We start from the raw sequence: 16,557 nt of genomic DNA, 5'->3' as shown, positions 1-16,557 counted from the left end.
CACCAACTATCCTTGCTTTTTGTACAAAATGAATGACGGTAGTATTCAGACTCAAAGTCTGTGCAATGTAAAAAGGTGGCAATCACAAAATTACGCATTTCTAAGATACCGCCAGTTATCTGTCTGATTACCATTCCTACATAATTCTGAAGGGTATTGATAGTTTTGTCAGTTAGGCGTCCTCTTCCTGATATTCCTTTACCATCAGACAATTTCTGACCTTTCAGATCTTTCCTTTTTTGACGCAATGGAGTTGCAGTACGCTTTTGATAATGGCCGACACATTCTAATTTTATCGGAATTAGATCGTATCACTTAGCACTATCTACCAGTGTCTCCATCTTCAAGGTATTTTGAGTACCGAAGGTTGTATTTCTAAAGTAAGGAAGAGAATAACTCTATAGCACCAGCAGATTCCATCGATCCGGCCGAACCTGTGTGATTGCCTTACAAACATGAGTTGTCTTCCATGATCATTTTCTAAAGTTCCCTCACGCTTTTGCCACACTTGACATCCCTTGCAGAATTTTGAAAGTACAATAACATCAATCACTTTGCTGTTTTCATGGTTTATTGCAGCAACTATACCATTAAGCGATGCATACCCTCTACGCTGCCAAGTGCCATTAATAGACACGCCGCAATCGATTACATCACCAGCAACGTTTTCAGGCAATATTTTGTCTCTAACCTCTGATGCGGCATTAGCTGTACTTGCTGAAGCAGCATCTTTGTATGCATCATATAATTTTCTGTTAACAGCTTCAAAATTGTCTTTTGTTAAAGGAGGCGACATGTTCGCTATTGTCGTAAAAGTTACCATAGCATCCCTGCGTCTACCGATTTCCCGAAATGCCATGGCGCTGCGAGTATTAACTTCCCGAGCATGTAATATTGATGGGTGATGGAATATTTTTTTCCACCACAGGAGAAGAGTTAAATTGATCCTCAAACCTACAGTTATCACAGACAACTTTAATTGAAATAGAAAATCCCATACGTTTGTGCTCATCATGAAGAAGTGTCACTTTGAACAATGTTCGCAAGAAGAGTATTGTACAAACATAAGTTTCAGTAGTCGGAAGTGCATAAAAAAAAGACTGATTCACTGACTGATTCACATTATAAACTTTTCCTTATCTTTTTAGCACTGGTGTTACATGGTTCACTTATATCTTCTATAAAAGTTTCACTTTGAATCTTTGAAGTACTAGCAATGGTTTCAACTATTTTCTTATTGCCATCGCCTCGATAATTTGTCTTACCAGGACGCGTTTGGTTCTTCTTATTAGCTGTAGATCGATATTTGTTTCAATTATTTGCAAAATTTTGTTCTGGAATGCTCGCGGAAATTTATTTTAATTTTTAAATAACGTGCATTTTAAGTCAACTCGGTATAATATTAATTTAGGTTTTACTACCTTTCAAGAAGAAATATTTCTCTTAAAAAAACACACTTCTCTCAGACAAAACATTTATCAATGTTAATGAAAAGATACAGTATATATATTTAGTTAAATAAAGCGGATGGACCGATGAAGATGAATCATTGTTTTAACCTTCCTATAAACAAAATTTTATATCGCTTATACTTTTTTTATGCGAAGTATTAATCAAGGACAAAAATCTAATTGAAGCAGGTCATTTATAAATATATCATATCCCAGTAATTTCCCGAAAATAAATTCAACTAGTGCGAAACAATTAAATATTACCTAACACTAAAATCGCGGATTGTCTCGCGTAGCCCGAAAGTTGTCGCTTTGATTGGAATAATTTTTACCGCATGAATTCCGCATTGACAAGGGGTACATCGATTTGATAATAGCAATTCTAAGAAAATATCAATAGTTTCATAGATGTTTCATTACATTACCTTCACGATTATAGCTAACTATTCCTATGAAGATTTCCAGGTCAGTTTAGAGGTAATAAATTCTCAAGACTTCTTTCATTATAGAAAGAACAGAAGATTTTATCAAAAATAGGATAAAATCTTCTGCAAGAAAAAAAAAAACGAAAAAGAAACGAAAAGAAACGTGACAATTCAAATACCTTAATTACACATTTTTAATTATAATTGCAAATCACAACAATAAATTTAACAATATAATTGTTGCGGGAAATCCCGTAGAAAATCCCCCAACTATGGCACGTCGTAGCACAGTCGATAAAAATATATCACATTTGTTATTTCTAGTTCAAAGATTTTCTGAGTAGTTTTGCATGAATCAGCTTTAGTCGACAGAAAGACAACAGCTATTAATATGAAGAAAAGATCATGCAGCCATTGAGGAGGAATACATCGCTAAGTGTTACTGTCAATGTTGTAGAGATATTTCTATAGCTCCACTTCTCATATAATTCGAGATCTTCACTACGTGTAAATGTTGTTTGTGATTCATTGTTATTGAAATAACAAAAGAATCAACATTAAATTGTTTATAGGGAATCAAATATGAAGGTCATGTTTTCACGAATTTTAACAGTTTCCTTTGTCTGAAAATTAAAAAATGGGGTTTGTTGGTTTTACTTAATCAGTAAGTACTGAAAAAAGAATAAAAATCTCAAGAAACTATATTTTGTAGTTTTTAATCTGTCAAAAAACTTTATTCTTGCGATATTCGTAATCAACTGAAGTTAAAAAAAATAGCAATTTCAGTCCTATACAAGTATATAAATGGCCAAAAATAGTTGAATAAAGTTAAGCAACCATTAGGCAGCTTTAGATCTAGATATTGGCTAAAAAATAAACGGCTTGGGATACAACCAAACTTCTGTGCTTTAAGTTTTGACATTTAATTTCTGCGAATTCGAAAAATATGAACCTTAACTCTTGTGAAAGTTAACTCTCGCTGGATTCATTTTTTAAGGTAACTTGCCATATGCTTGGAACTATTTTTAAATTTATTATGCATATGCTTTAAATAAAATACAGTACATCTCTATTATAATAGCCGTATACCGTCTGTCTGTTTGTGCGCGAGAAAAAAGTCGTGTTACGGAAACACGAAATGCGATATATAAAGGACGGGCGACCCCGTGGATTTCTTCCACGGGCCACCGACTAGTCTCTTTAATAATAGCCGTATTTTGTCTGTCTGTCCGCGAAAGACGCGTCCTGTTACGGAAACACAAAATGCGATATATAAAAGACGGGCGACCCCGTGGATATTTCCACAGGTGACCAACTAGTCTCTTTAATAATAGCCGTATTCCGTCTGTCTGTTCGTGCGTCAAAAGCGACTTGTGTTAACCACGCACGAAATTGCGCACAGCTCTCTGATCTTTTTGCTACGCTATTTTAAAGTTTTATTTTTATTTTGTCTTTTGCGTAGTTCAAAAGTTTAATTTAAAAAGTTTTTTATGCAAAATTCATGGTTAATTAACTTTTATTGTTCCTTCGATGCAGTTTCTTTGTTGTAAATAACTACACGGGCAAACAAAGTTGCGAAAAATTAACATTGCGTTGCCTATTTCATTAAAGAAGCTTTAATTATTCGCGCCTTAAATGTCCTGAAAAATTAAATATGTAATTATTTTTTAAAGATAGTGCTTAAGGTGAGCAATGCATCATTCCTCACCGTCTATGCTTCCTCGTCGGGAGCTAAACTATACTCGTAAGAGAAACAAATTAATTTTAATGCTCCAATGATCCCAGGGATTAACCAGGATGAAATTATAGCCACTTGAGAAGTAATTATATAATATTCATTAAATTACAAGTCATTTGTAAAACAATAATATTAACTAGTGTTTTTAATAGGAAATAACCTGTCTAGTGTTCAAAATAAAAGGTAGGTTCAACCTTGGAAACATATTAGGTCAAGAGGTAAAACAATCAGCTTGTAGAAAATAGTGTGGGGTATTTTACTAAAATTACAATACCAATCCTGTAAAGTTAAAAATGTCTTACTAAGAACTAAGGTCTTACTAAGAACTAAGGATTTCCCTCTTGTTTTTTTGCGATGCAGTGTTGATTAAACCGTCTCATTTTTAGTAAGGTTTTTAAGCACAGCTCTACCAGCGAAATAAAATAGGGTATTTGTAGGACACCCAACTAGGCTTTATATTATACACGTTTTTCACTGTGTTTTGTTGTTATCTAAGGTTCCTTGACCAACTTGAAACTGTTGCGCGAAGGAAATACGTTAATGAACTGTTCATAGGAAATTTTACAAAAACTAACACTTCCTTAGTTGTCCTTAGGTTGGGGATTAAAAGCCAATTGTAGTGCACTTAAAACACAGTGTGTTTAGTTTAGTTGAAATTATTTATTAGATGATAGGAACACAAAGCAGAAGTCCATATAAAATTTTGCCAGGTATCTATTTACAACATTTTCCCAAAGGACGTTTAACTTTTCCACCCTTTACCAACTTACACTCATGCTGAATTATTTATCGAAAGAAAGCGGAGATATTGCAGTGGTAACGCATTTAGCTTTAATCGGAAGGTTACAGGTTACAGTCCCCACTCCAGCGTACTTTAAATGTAATGTTGACAGCTCATTTGGAGCTATCTGCTGACCGCAAACTGGCTTTCGTGGCAGACAAGCAGGTTAGAGCAACGCTATACGCATCTCTTGGAGTGATGTCGCAAACTTAACGTCGGAGAAATTGAAAGCCAGCTGTAGGAGTAGAATCCCCGTGGATGATAACTTTTCCGTTATTCCGATATACTCTGCTCACTTTACCTTACTTCACTTCTTTTACTTTACTCTATCTCTACTTCACTTATTCAGTCTGAGGTTAAGTACTACATTTATTTGCGTGGTTATGCTCTAAGTTGAAAAACGTATTTTGACATAAACAGATCAGCGTTAAAATTTTCGTTCTCTCATTCGAATGAAATTCACTGGCGGAAAGTAAACAACTAAAAAAACAAACATAGAAACGAATAGCAATTGTAAGGAAAGATATCAACTAAACAAAACAAGAAAAACATTTTGATAAGTTCTACAAATCATTTATCACTCCCTTGCCTGTCATGCCACGTTAATGTCCTTGTAAATACACACAGTCATTCAAAATCGTTATCTTTATGTTAATGGTTTTCTACTTTAACTTCCTAAAAAAACAAAGAAAAAACAAGAAAAAAACAAACAAAATTCATAGGCACTACTCGTGGGGAGTTTTTTGAAATCATCGGGACCTTCTAATTAACTGTAAAAATATAATTAAGATTTAGCAACTTTAGTTGAAGGGCTCATGTGACAAGGCATGACATGTTGGCATCCATTTCTGTGCAATTAAAAATGTTATTCTAACCGCAAATTGTCATACTATCTTTGGCAACCATTACCTTATATTTCCTTCTTGTTCGTACTTACCCTTCATTGAAAAAAGCTGCATAAGCAATTAAATGTATATAAATATACGTGCATCGAATTCAGAAACTTAAAACGTACACATAAATACAACATAGGCAAAAATAAAAACTTAACAATAGAAATGGTCTCTTTACTTCTATTTGTCTGGTTAGCATGCTGCATTAATTTATCATCAGAACATGCTCTAAGACGAGACAACAACGGCGTAGACAAACGTATTATAAACACTACCAAATCAACGACAACGCAAGATCAAGAACACGAACAAACAACTTATCCAAATGACAGGACACCACTGGCACTAGCTCGCAGAGGAGGTGGAAGCAAAGGAGGTGGAAAAAAAGGTGGTAAAGGCGGTAAAAGTGGTGGAAAAGTTAGTTTCGGTGTACAAATCGGATATTATGTGCTATACGTCGTTGTTTCCATCGTTGGTTTTGCCTTACTTGCAGGTTGTTGCTACTTATTTGGCTATATAATGGAAAAATGCTCTTGAAAACCTTTGAAGACATAAACACGAAGAGACTGTAAATAGACGTTATACATATTTTGTATTTGTACACCTGTAAATTTATTACTATAATAACTAGCTGCATACCACTGTATTTCTCATTTAATCCAAGTAATGGATATACACGCATCGAAATTTAAACAACATAGCAGTATAAATTTTACAGTCTGCATTATTATTGGCTAACAAAATTGAAGGTGTCCAACAACTGCAGTATATTTGTCAACTTAAACAATAAAGCTTCTAAAATTACTTCCGCTTACAATGCGAAAATTATTCAGAAAAACGTTGACCAAAGCATCTCAAAATACATCCTTCCCATATAATCCAAATCCAGATGTGTAAAACAAGAAAAGCTGATCACTAATATCTTAACAACCACATTTAGCAACATGTCAAACACAAATCTCTATTCAAATTGGTTATACAATTGCACAATTCACCCTGCCAAAGGTTTACACAAAATGTGAAGAATAAACAGTTAACAACAGTTCAAATATTGCTTAGTGCCTCTAACAGAAAATTTGATCTTAAATGTAAAAATTGGTTTGCAAGGATAAATTATCAATTTTTAGATATATTGCATACGGTCTTTTTTCACCAAACTTTGCAGAAAAGAACGGTTTGTAAGCCCTAAATTAACAAAAATCTTACATTAAATATCAAATCTCATACATTTGTCTCTTAAAAATGTTTACATAATATATATAAAAAAAATAACAGCTGGTATGGTGTAAAACTAATACACGAAAGTCAAACTAGAAACGCAAAGAAACAACAGTTTGCACCACATTTGCAACACAAAATACAAATTCTGAATAAAACTAAGTTCTCTTATTTTGGTCTATTTCATACCGACTGCCTCCCATAATAGTTTAATCAAAATGTAAAAGATGAGAGGTTAACGACAAAATCAAAGTGCTCAAAATTTAATTATTTTGGTATATCTATTGCATATGCCCTCTAGAACAATATTTTTTTGTTTGCAACAAAAATCACTTATTTCGATGATATTGCATACACTTTTTCCCCACAAAAGCTTCACAAAGTGTAAAAAAAAATGGTTATAGGAAGTACTTCTGATTCACCAAAAATCAGTTCTTTTGACATTTTTGTATGTTGTCCTTACCCATTAAAAAACTACGATTTGGAACGCATTTAAATCAAGAAAGATCAGTCACTTCGGTATGTCGCACACAGTCTTTTCTGGTAAGAATTTATACAGAATATAGAAAAATACAGCTTGCAAGGTGTAAAATCTAATTCTTCTTCTGTGCATGTCCTCACAAAATTAACATAAAATGTCAAAAAAAAGTTCCAGTTATAACATCTAAAACAACAAAAATCAGTTCCACCAGTATATGTCATGTCATGGTCTTCCACAAAATGTTCACCTTAAAGTTTCACAAGGCACAGCCTTTAAATTAAAAATAAATAACCACTGCATTCATCTTCTAGTTAATTCACAAATATACAAATCAACTTATACTTCGCAGCATTTTAATATTGCAAATTCTTTAAAAACCTGCGAAATCATGGAATTTCTTTTCTGGAAATCTATTTATTTTGAAAAACGTATTACAGTATACTCTCGATAAGTGGGACACTCAAGGGACCGAAATAAAGTGTACTACTTAGCGGGCGTCCTACTTATTCGAATTTCCTTGTAAGTAGGGTTTTCATACAAAGGTGTTGAATTGACCATGTGACTTGAACACGTGACCTTTACACGTGCGCTCACTTTTGTATATATTTTTCTGTTTATATTTTTGAAGAGCTTAATTAGATTTTACTTCTTGTTGAACGAGGTTGTTCTCTTTGGTTGATACCCCCGAAAACTCGTATTCTTATTATACAGTCCTCTGATTATAATTGTGGATAAAACATTGGTCCACCGAGCCGGATTTATTGTTGGATATAATTATTGATCGTTGGTTTATTTAATCGACAGTTGCTGAATATTTACTCACATAGAACTTTTGAAATTATACACATAAACATTAGAACATTTTTTGAATTTACAACACTTACAATTTAAGCTAAGGCGCCACGAGGAACATTTTCATGCGCGTGCTATGCAACATTGCTGCATAGCACGCGCATAAAAAAAATTACTCGTGTCCCATGCCTATTTTTCACTGCAATGCAGCAAAAAAATGTTGCATGGAGCAAACATTTTGCTCCACAACTTCGGGGACAAAATAGATCTGAATCTATTTTGCTCCCGTGCTCCGGGGACAAAATGTGCTGAAAAATTTGTTGTGGAGCAAATGTTGCACGTGTCCCCACCTTCTGCAACAAATATTTTACAAAATTATTTGAGGCATTATTTTATTGACCAATCAAATCACAGAAAGATATAAACAAGTTTTTTTCTTGAGAAGTTGAACTGCAAGTGAAGAGTAGCTAGTGAGAAAATAGCGAAAATGGCGGATGAAAAGAAAAAACTATCAGACGAGGAGAAAGTTACTTTAATAAACTTTTATAAAGCGAACCCAACGTTATGGGACAGTGGGAATATATATTACAAAAATAAAGACAAAAAAGAAGCTGCGAAAATAGACCTTGTCACTGAATTTGAGGGGGCGTATAGCTGTGATTTTCTAGAAAAAGCATTCCATTCTCTTCGTTCATCGATGCTCCGTGAAGTTAAACGTAATGCTGGAAGCGAAGTTCCATCGAAAAAGTGGAAGTTTTATGAACAAATGGAGTTTATCGTAACTGATCTAACAAAAGAAAAGAAAAAAGCGCAACTTTCGTCCGACGAGTTGGAAGAATTGATTGATTTTTATCGTGAAAATCCCGCGCTTTGGAACCACACTCTACAAGATTATAGAGACAGAGTGTTGCGCGAAGCTCTGATGGTCAAACTGAGTGAGCGTTTTGATGGGAAGTATACCGTAAACGAGCTCAAAACGTCATGGCATAACGCATTGACAAAGTATAGAAGTGAGCGCAATAGGGAGATTGGATCAAGATCCTCTGGTGCAGGTGTAAACGAAGCATATTTTTCTACCTGGGACCATTATAATCAAATGGATTTCGTTGAGATTACTTGCGATATGGATGAGACCGTCGATACAATGAACGAGGATGAACCACGTACCCCTGCTCCTAAAAAACGACGGGAGAAGAAGATGACGGAGGAGCAGTGTGCCAAAGCCGAACTGTGGAAAGCGTTGACAACTTCCATCACACAAAGGGCTGATCACCATGAAATCCGGCCGCAACAAGCTTCTACATATGGATGCGAAGCGCAATCTGCTGTCGAAAAACGTGCCCAAATTTTTGGAAGTACAGTGGCCGACAGTTTGGTCCAGTGCGAACTAAAAGATTGGCCAAGGTTGAAGAAAAAAATCATGGATATTTTTTTCGAGTATGAAGAGCAGAAACAACACCAATCTATGCCTACCAACCATCATGCTCGTATGTTCGCAGCTTCAACGTTTACTCCATACACCCCATCATATCCCATGGCAAATACATATACTGGTATGCTGCAATCGCCACCTCTACCTTCTCAAAATCAGCCGTATTCACCCGCAAATTCATCCTGTTCGAACGATACGTTTTGATACGTTACGTTATGGTTGGCAGACATTTTCTGGAGTAAAATAAATCAGAAAAATATATTAAACGTTCAGTAAATCTTATCATTTTTTATTTATCCTCGCAAAAAATAAAATTAAATGTCAACTCTAGCGCAATGCCACTGCCAGCGTACAGCACCTTCCATTACGAAATACTCCGTGAACTCGTCTCTTATTGCTTTGGCTTGATTACTAGATCGATTGCCGTAAATGTCATTGGACAGTGAAAACCATGTGCCAGTAGGAGTATCTTCTCTCCAAGCACCTTCGATAATTTCACCACGCTCATTCTCTCGGTCGACAAGACCAATTGGTAGCTCAATTTTGCCCACAGAACTTTTGCTCCTCTGCCAGTTATGCAATGCCACTGTTGCCATTGTGATGGTAGAAACCTTTTCTGGTTCTAAGTTTATAGGTCGACGAAAAATGCGCCACCGATTTGCCAATATCCCAAATCCGTTTTCAGAAATTCTTCTCTTTCGTGACAGTCGATAATTGAAGATGCGTTTGTTTACTGTCAGATTTTTTTGTGGATAAGGCTTCATCAGGTAATTCTTAAGAGGAAACGCATCATCTCCTGTTATCACATACGGCACTTTGTTGTTTCGACCTGGTAAATTGCAAACCTCTGGTAAATTTAGCGATCCACTGTCTAGCGCCTTCTTTAAATTACATTGGTCCCATATACCTCCATCAGAATTTCTACCGTTCGCTCCAACTTCCACATAAAGAAACTCATATTCTGGCCCGACAAGAGCCATGAGCACTACACTGTCTGTCCCTTTATAGTTTCGGTAATGAGACCCTGAATTTGGGGGCTGCTGAATGACGATATGCTTCCCATCGAGAGCACCTAATCCATTTGGGAAGTTCCAACGCTCATTGAACTTTCTGGAGATATCTAGCCATTCCCCCTGTGTTTTCGGAGTTGAAAGGAAGGTTGGACCCAACCTCTTTATGATAGCTTCAGATACCTCCATAACAGCTGCTGAAATTCTTTTTCTTGACACTCTGAATTGAAATTCTAAAGACCTGAAAGTCTCACCAGTCGCTAAGTAACGTAGGGCCACGCAAACGAGCTCAGCTGGTGTGATAGAATTCCTCATATTTGTATCTTGTTTCTGCAAATCCTCAGAAAGAAGACCGACTAGGTATTCGAATTGAGCGTTATTCATACGTATATACCCTCTACATTTCTTCTCATCGTTTTTTATTTCGTTGAAGATTGTATGAAAAGCGCCAAGACACTCTCTATTCCCAAGCCACGGTTGCACCCAGCAATTTCTTGGTGGTTCTTCACGATCTTCCTCTTCTTCTTCGTCCAACAAAAGTAAAGCTAAAATAACTTCTCTGTTTATTCCTGCCGTATTTTAATCACACATGAACTCAATAAAAAACTTAAGGATACGGTATACCCTTTGAGCATGATTTTTTAACTTCGATTTTCGAAATAATCTTGCAGCAAATAAGATGTGGCGCCACGAGAAACATTTTCATGCGCATGCTATGGGACATGTTGCATAGCACGCGCATGAAAATGTTCCTCGTGGCGCCTTAGCTTTAGTTACTTTTGAAATTATATACAAACATGACTGAAGATATCAGTAAAAAGAGAAGAAGTCGTGGTGCTTATGTTGGTGTTTTTAAGAAAATTGTTAATGAAACTGTGAAACCTATTTATGAAAGGTTTGTTTTGAAAGATCATGGTGCGGTACTCTTATCCAGTTATGATTTACTGGAAGCTAAATTATTGAACGTAACAACTATTCAAAATGAAATTAATGACTTAATTGAGCCAGAGAATTTAGCTAATGAAATGATGTCACACTTGGAATTTGAGCAGTATGCTGCGAAAGAGTTAACAACATTGAAAAAGTTTCTTGACAAGCATGTGTTTGAAATTGAAGGTAATGTTTCTGTTACTTCTTCTGATGGGTCTGGAAACTCCAGCGTGAGGGATCGAATTAAACTTCCGAAACTTGAGCTGAAAAAGTTTAACGGTGATCCTTTGCAATGGAAGTCCTTTGACGAATCTTTTGAGTGTGCGATACATAAGAATGAATCTCTTTCTTCTGTCAAAAAATTGACGTATTTGACAAATCTTTTGTCGGGCTCGGCAGAACAAACAATCAGCGGTTTATCGTTATGTAACGAAAACTATGAAATTGCGCGAGATCTTTTAAAAGAACGATTTGGTGATCCACAAATCACTGTGTCAGCTCATATGAACAAACTTTTGACTCTTGAAAAGGTAAAAAGTTCGAGAGATATTAAATCTATGCGAAAACTTTACGACCTAATCGAATCTCAAGTGAGAAGTTTGAAAGCCCTGGGTTTTAAAGCAGAAAACTATGGACCTATGCTTATTCCTGTTGTTTTGTCAAAATTACCGAATGATATCAAATTAATGATAAGTAGAAAATTTGATGAAGATATTTGGGACGCTGAAGCTGTGTTAAAATTTTTAAGAAAAGAAATTATGGCACGTGAAAAACTTTCGAATATAAATTAGAAGAAGATGAGCAGCGGGAGTTCCCCAGCAGTGGAAGTTTTTTGAATGCACAAGCTGTGCGAACTGGTGCCCGAATGTTATTCTGTTCCTTTTGTTCTGGTGAGCATAAATCACATGAATGCAGAACTGTAACAAAATTAGAAACCAGGAAAGAAATTGTTTTGAAAAATGGACGCTGTTTTTTATGTTTAAGAAAAGGACACATGAGTCGTGAATGCAAAGCAAGTTTTCGTTGTTTTCACTGCAAAGGAAAACATCACGTAGCCTTATGCGAAAAGAAACATAATCCAAATCCTCCTCCTAGTCGTAGTCCTAAGAAAAATGAAACCGAAAATAAAAATGCAGAAAGTGAAGATTCTTCCTCGAACGTTACACCTGCTAATATAAACATAGCTTCTGATCGAAATAATGTTTTGCTGCAAACTGCTATGGCTACAGTTACATCATGCGATGGAAATTTTTCTGCGAAATTACGCATTTTATTTGACAGCGGTTCGCAATTGTCGTACATCACACCGCAAGCGAGAAAAAGGTTGAATTTAAAAACTGTTTCAAAAAAAGAACTGAGTATTAAAGTCTTTGGAGGTGAACACTCTACGAAAAAACTTGATCTTGTCAAATTTGAAATTAAAAGCACAATATCGAATGAGAGCATTAATGTTTCTACCTTTGTGAATGATATTTGCAAACCTGTTTCCGGACAAACTATCAATTTTGCTGTTGAAAATTATGAACATTTGCAAGGCTTACAATTAGCTGATCAGAATTTTAGCGACGATTTACACGTCGACATATTAATTGGAGCCGATTATTACTGGAATTTTTTCACGAAAACTGTTTTACGAAGTTCTAGCGGAGGTCCTGTTGCCATGGGATCAAAACTTGGATTTATCTTAAGTGGTCCAGTTTCTACTGTCTCTACCACTCCTGTTACAGCAAATATGGCTTGTACTCATTCGTTATTAATTATGAAAGAAACTCAATCAGATTATGAGATTCTGAATGAAAACGTGAATAAATTTTTCAACTTGGAAAGTTTAGGGATTTCCTCCGAAGAACCTAGTATTTACGACAAATTTACGGATGAAATAAAATTTAAAGATCATCATTACGAAGTGAGGCTACCAGTGAAAGGTGATAAAATGTTCATTGAGGATAACTATTCACTAGCTAAAGACCGCCTCCGATCACAGTTTAATAAATTAAAAAACAATACCGAATTATTGAAAACATACGACGATATATTTAAAGAACAATTGGACATCGGACGACAGAAAGCCCTGGTGTTGGGGAAACCCATTATCTCCCCCACAGAGCTGTTATTAAACCTAACAGAAATACAACGAAAGTACGTATAGTCTTCGATGCTAGCGCAAAGCATAAAGATAGTCGATCGCTAAATGAGTGTTTATATACCGGTCCATCACTGAACACTTCATTGTTTGGAGTGTTGTTACGATTTAGAGCGTATAATATCGCAATAACTGGTGACATTGAAAAAGCCTTCCATCAAATATCGGTATCACCTGAAGATCGTAATTTACTCCGATTTATCTGGTACGACGATGTGAATAATTTTGATGATCAAAAGTTTGAAAATAACGCGCTAGCTGATTATAGATTCTGCCGAGTAGTCTTTGGAGCCACTTGTTCTCCCTTTCTTCTGTCTGCAACTTTGATTTTTCATTTACACGGTTATGTTGAATGTGATCCGCAATTTGTGCAGAAGTTACTTGAATCTCTGCATGTTGATGATTTGACTGCGGGTGGCGTTAATGATTCTGATGCTTTGTGTTTTTACACGAAGTGTCAGGAGAGACTCAGTGAAGGAGGGTTTAATTTGAGAAAGTTTAACTCTAACTCTAAAATGCTTGAGAACATCGTCAATAGTACTCAGGATGAAACTGAAATCAAATTTCAACCCACTATTAAAGTTTTGGGACTTGAATGGAACAAACTCTCTGACGAAATTAATTTCAATTTTTCTGACATGCTGAAGAACATAAAATTGCCTACTACGAAGCGAAATATCATGCATTTTTTAGCTAGTATCTATGATCCACTAGGGATAATTAACCCTATTGTTGTGACAATTAAAGTATTGTTCCAAGATTTGTGTGTTGCAAAATTTGACTGGGATCAACCTTTAGAAGGTGAATTTTTACAAAGATGGAATGAAATTTGTACTAGCTTTGACACTGAAACTTTAAATATTGACAGACTTTATGCTTATAAAGATGAAAATGATCAATTTGAAAACATTGAATTACATGGATTTTCTGATGGCTCTAAAATTGCTTATGGATGTTGCGTATACATTCGATTTACTTACAAGTCTGGTAAAGTTAAAACTGCACTTTTGAGTTCAAAATCAAAAATTAAACCATTAACAAATACCACTATACCACGAATTGAACTTTTAGGCACTTTGGTGCTAGCTAGATTAATGGACGTTTTAAAAAAGGAATTATTGAATGTGTATAATATTGACAATATTTTCTATTGGACTGATTCAACTATTGCATATTCATGGATTAAAAACGATAACAAAGATTATAAAACCTTTGTTCAAAACCGCTTAGAGGAAATTAGAAAACTGACTGCATCTGGCAAATGGTGTTTAGTACCATCGAAAGACAACCCTGCAGATATAGTATCTAGGGGTTGCTCCCCCTCTGAATTGAATTCTTTGTGGTTCAGTGGACCCACGTTTCTAACTTTACTTGAAACCCACTGGCCACACCTTAAACCTGGTGATAAGTTTATTAGTGATGACATGACAAAAGAAGAAGTTAAAAAAGAAGAAAAAGTTCAAACATTAAATAATGAACTAAAAAATATTACTGTGTCTGAAAATCTATCTATTATTTCTACTGATACTGTGTCTGAGAATGTTTGTGATAATGTTATGTCTTCTACTACTCCTGTGTCTGCTGAAGTGTATGATACTGTATGTGATGTTTCTACTGCCAATGAAAATGTCTCGGATAGTGTAAACACGAATTTCCCAATTATACCGGGTATTCGTAACATAATTGATATAAAAAAATACAGTAGTTTTGATAAATTAGTACACGTCACAGCTTATGTGATGAGATTTATAAGTAATGTAAAAAAGAAGAAAGAAGATAGAAAAATTTTTAATTATAAGAGGCTATCAGCCGAAGAAATTGGTCATGCAAGATTGGTAATCATCAAAGATGCTCAAGAAGATGTGAAAAGACACAAGAAATTTAAACATTGGGAAAAGAACCTGGATTTATTTGAAGACACAGATTTTTTGCTGAGGTGCAGGGGTCGGTTAGGAAATGCTCCTATACCATATAACTCCAGGTATCCTATTCTGTTAGTACCAGACTCTTATCTAACAAAATTAATCATTCGACATGTGCATGAATCTGTGAAGCATTATGGCACAAAAATAACACTCACAGAACTTAGAAGAGAATTTTGGATTCCATCTGGTAGAAATGTTGTTAGAAATTTTATTCGTACATGTCAAAAGTGCCGAAGGTACGAGAACAAACCATATCCGTACCCAGATCCTCCATCATTACCGAAGAGTAGATTACAAGATAACATGTCATTTGAAGTAGTTGGCATCGACTATGCTGGTCCTTTATTTGTAAAAAATGTTTTTAACGAAGAACCAGATATGTATAAAGCTTGGATAGTTCTTATAACGTGTGCGAGTACTAGAGCTATTCATTTAGACTTAGCTTCGAATTCTTCTGGACCTGAATGTATAGAAGTTCTGAAACGATTTATTGCTCGAAAAGGAGCACCGAACTTCATTTTATCTGACAATGGTAAATGTTTTATTAGCGAAGACGTACAAAACTTTGCTGCTAGTAAAAATATTAATTGGAAATTTAATATTGAGTCTGCCCCTTGGCAAGGCGGATTCTTCGAACGTTTGGTCAAATCAGTCAAAAGACCACTGAAGAAAGTTCTGGGCAATAGTCGCCTGAAGTATAACGAACTTTTAACGATACTAACTGAAATTGAATTTATACTAAATAACAGACCATTAACGTACATATATGAAGAACTTAATGAAGAACCATTAACACCTAATCATCTTATGTATGGAAGAAAATTAAACACGAAAGCAGATGAGAACAACTTATTACCTGAAGATCTCTCGCCAGATATGAGTGTCAAACGGAAAGAAAACGTAAACCGATTACTGACACACTTTTGGAATAGATGGCGTGACGAATACGTCACAGAATTACGAGAATTCCACAAATTGAAGAATAGTCGTTTCAATAAATGTTTAATTCCAAACGTTGACGACGTAGTTGTTGTTGCTGATGATAGAATGCCACGATCACAATGGCGAATTGGTCGAATAAAAGAAACGTTGAAGGGAAAAGATGGAAAAATACGTGCAGCGATAGTACAATGCAAAACTGATCAAGACAGACGATCAAATTTACGGCGACCGATCAATAAATTGATACCGTTTGAACAGTGTATTATTCCAAACGATGAATCAACAGAACCAGCAATACAATTTATTGATGAACAATCAGTTACACAAAACGATCAGTTAGCTGAATCAAAGATAACATTTGTTGATGAAAAGGATCTTGAGATTGTAAACATTTGA

At 35.3% G+C, this 16,557-nt stretch overlaps 2 protein-coding genes across 2 annotated transcripts; one reads left to right on the top strand and one right to left on the bottom strand.

Moving 5' to 3' along the window:
* Positions 1-9,525: 9,525 nt before the first annotated feature.
* LOC130648573 (uncharacterized) lies at positions 9,526-11,020 on the bottom strand. The gene is made up of 2 exons (XM_057454625.1): positions 10,999-11,020; positions 9,526-10,790 (listed from the first exon to the last, which is right to left on the bottom strand). Exons 1-2 carry the CDS (start codon positions 11,018-11,020, stop codon positions 9,526-9,528), a joined length of 1,287 nt encoding a protein of 428 aa, XP_057310608.1.
* On the top strand, positions 11,019-16,557 carry LOC130648572 (uncharacterized). The gene is made up of 3 exons (XM_057454624.1): positions 11,019-11,844; positions 11,943-13,290; positions 13,407-16,557. The coding sequence occupies exons 1-3, from the start codon at positions 11,019-11,021 to the stop codon at positions 16,555-16,557; spliced, it is 5,325 nt and encodes a 1,774-aa protein (XP_057310607.1).

The sequence above is a fragment of the Hydractinia symbiolongicarpus genome, chromosome 7 (assembly GCF_029227915.1).
Source record: "Hydractinia symbiolongicarpus strain clone_291-10 chromosome 7, HSymV2.1, whole genome shotgun sequence".
In the NCBI taxonomy this organism is placed as follows: Eukaryota; Metazoa; Cnidaria; class Hydrozoa; order Anthoathecata; family Hydractiniidae; genus Hydractinia; species Hydractinia symbiolongicarpus.
The sequence above is the reverse complement of the archived record's forward strand: the minus strand, read 5'-3'. Positions and strand labels throughout refer to the sequence as shown.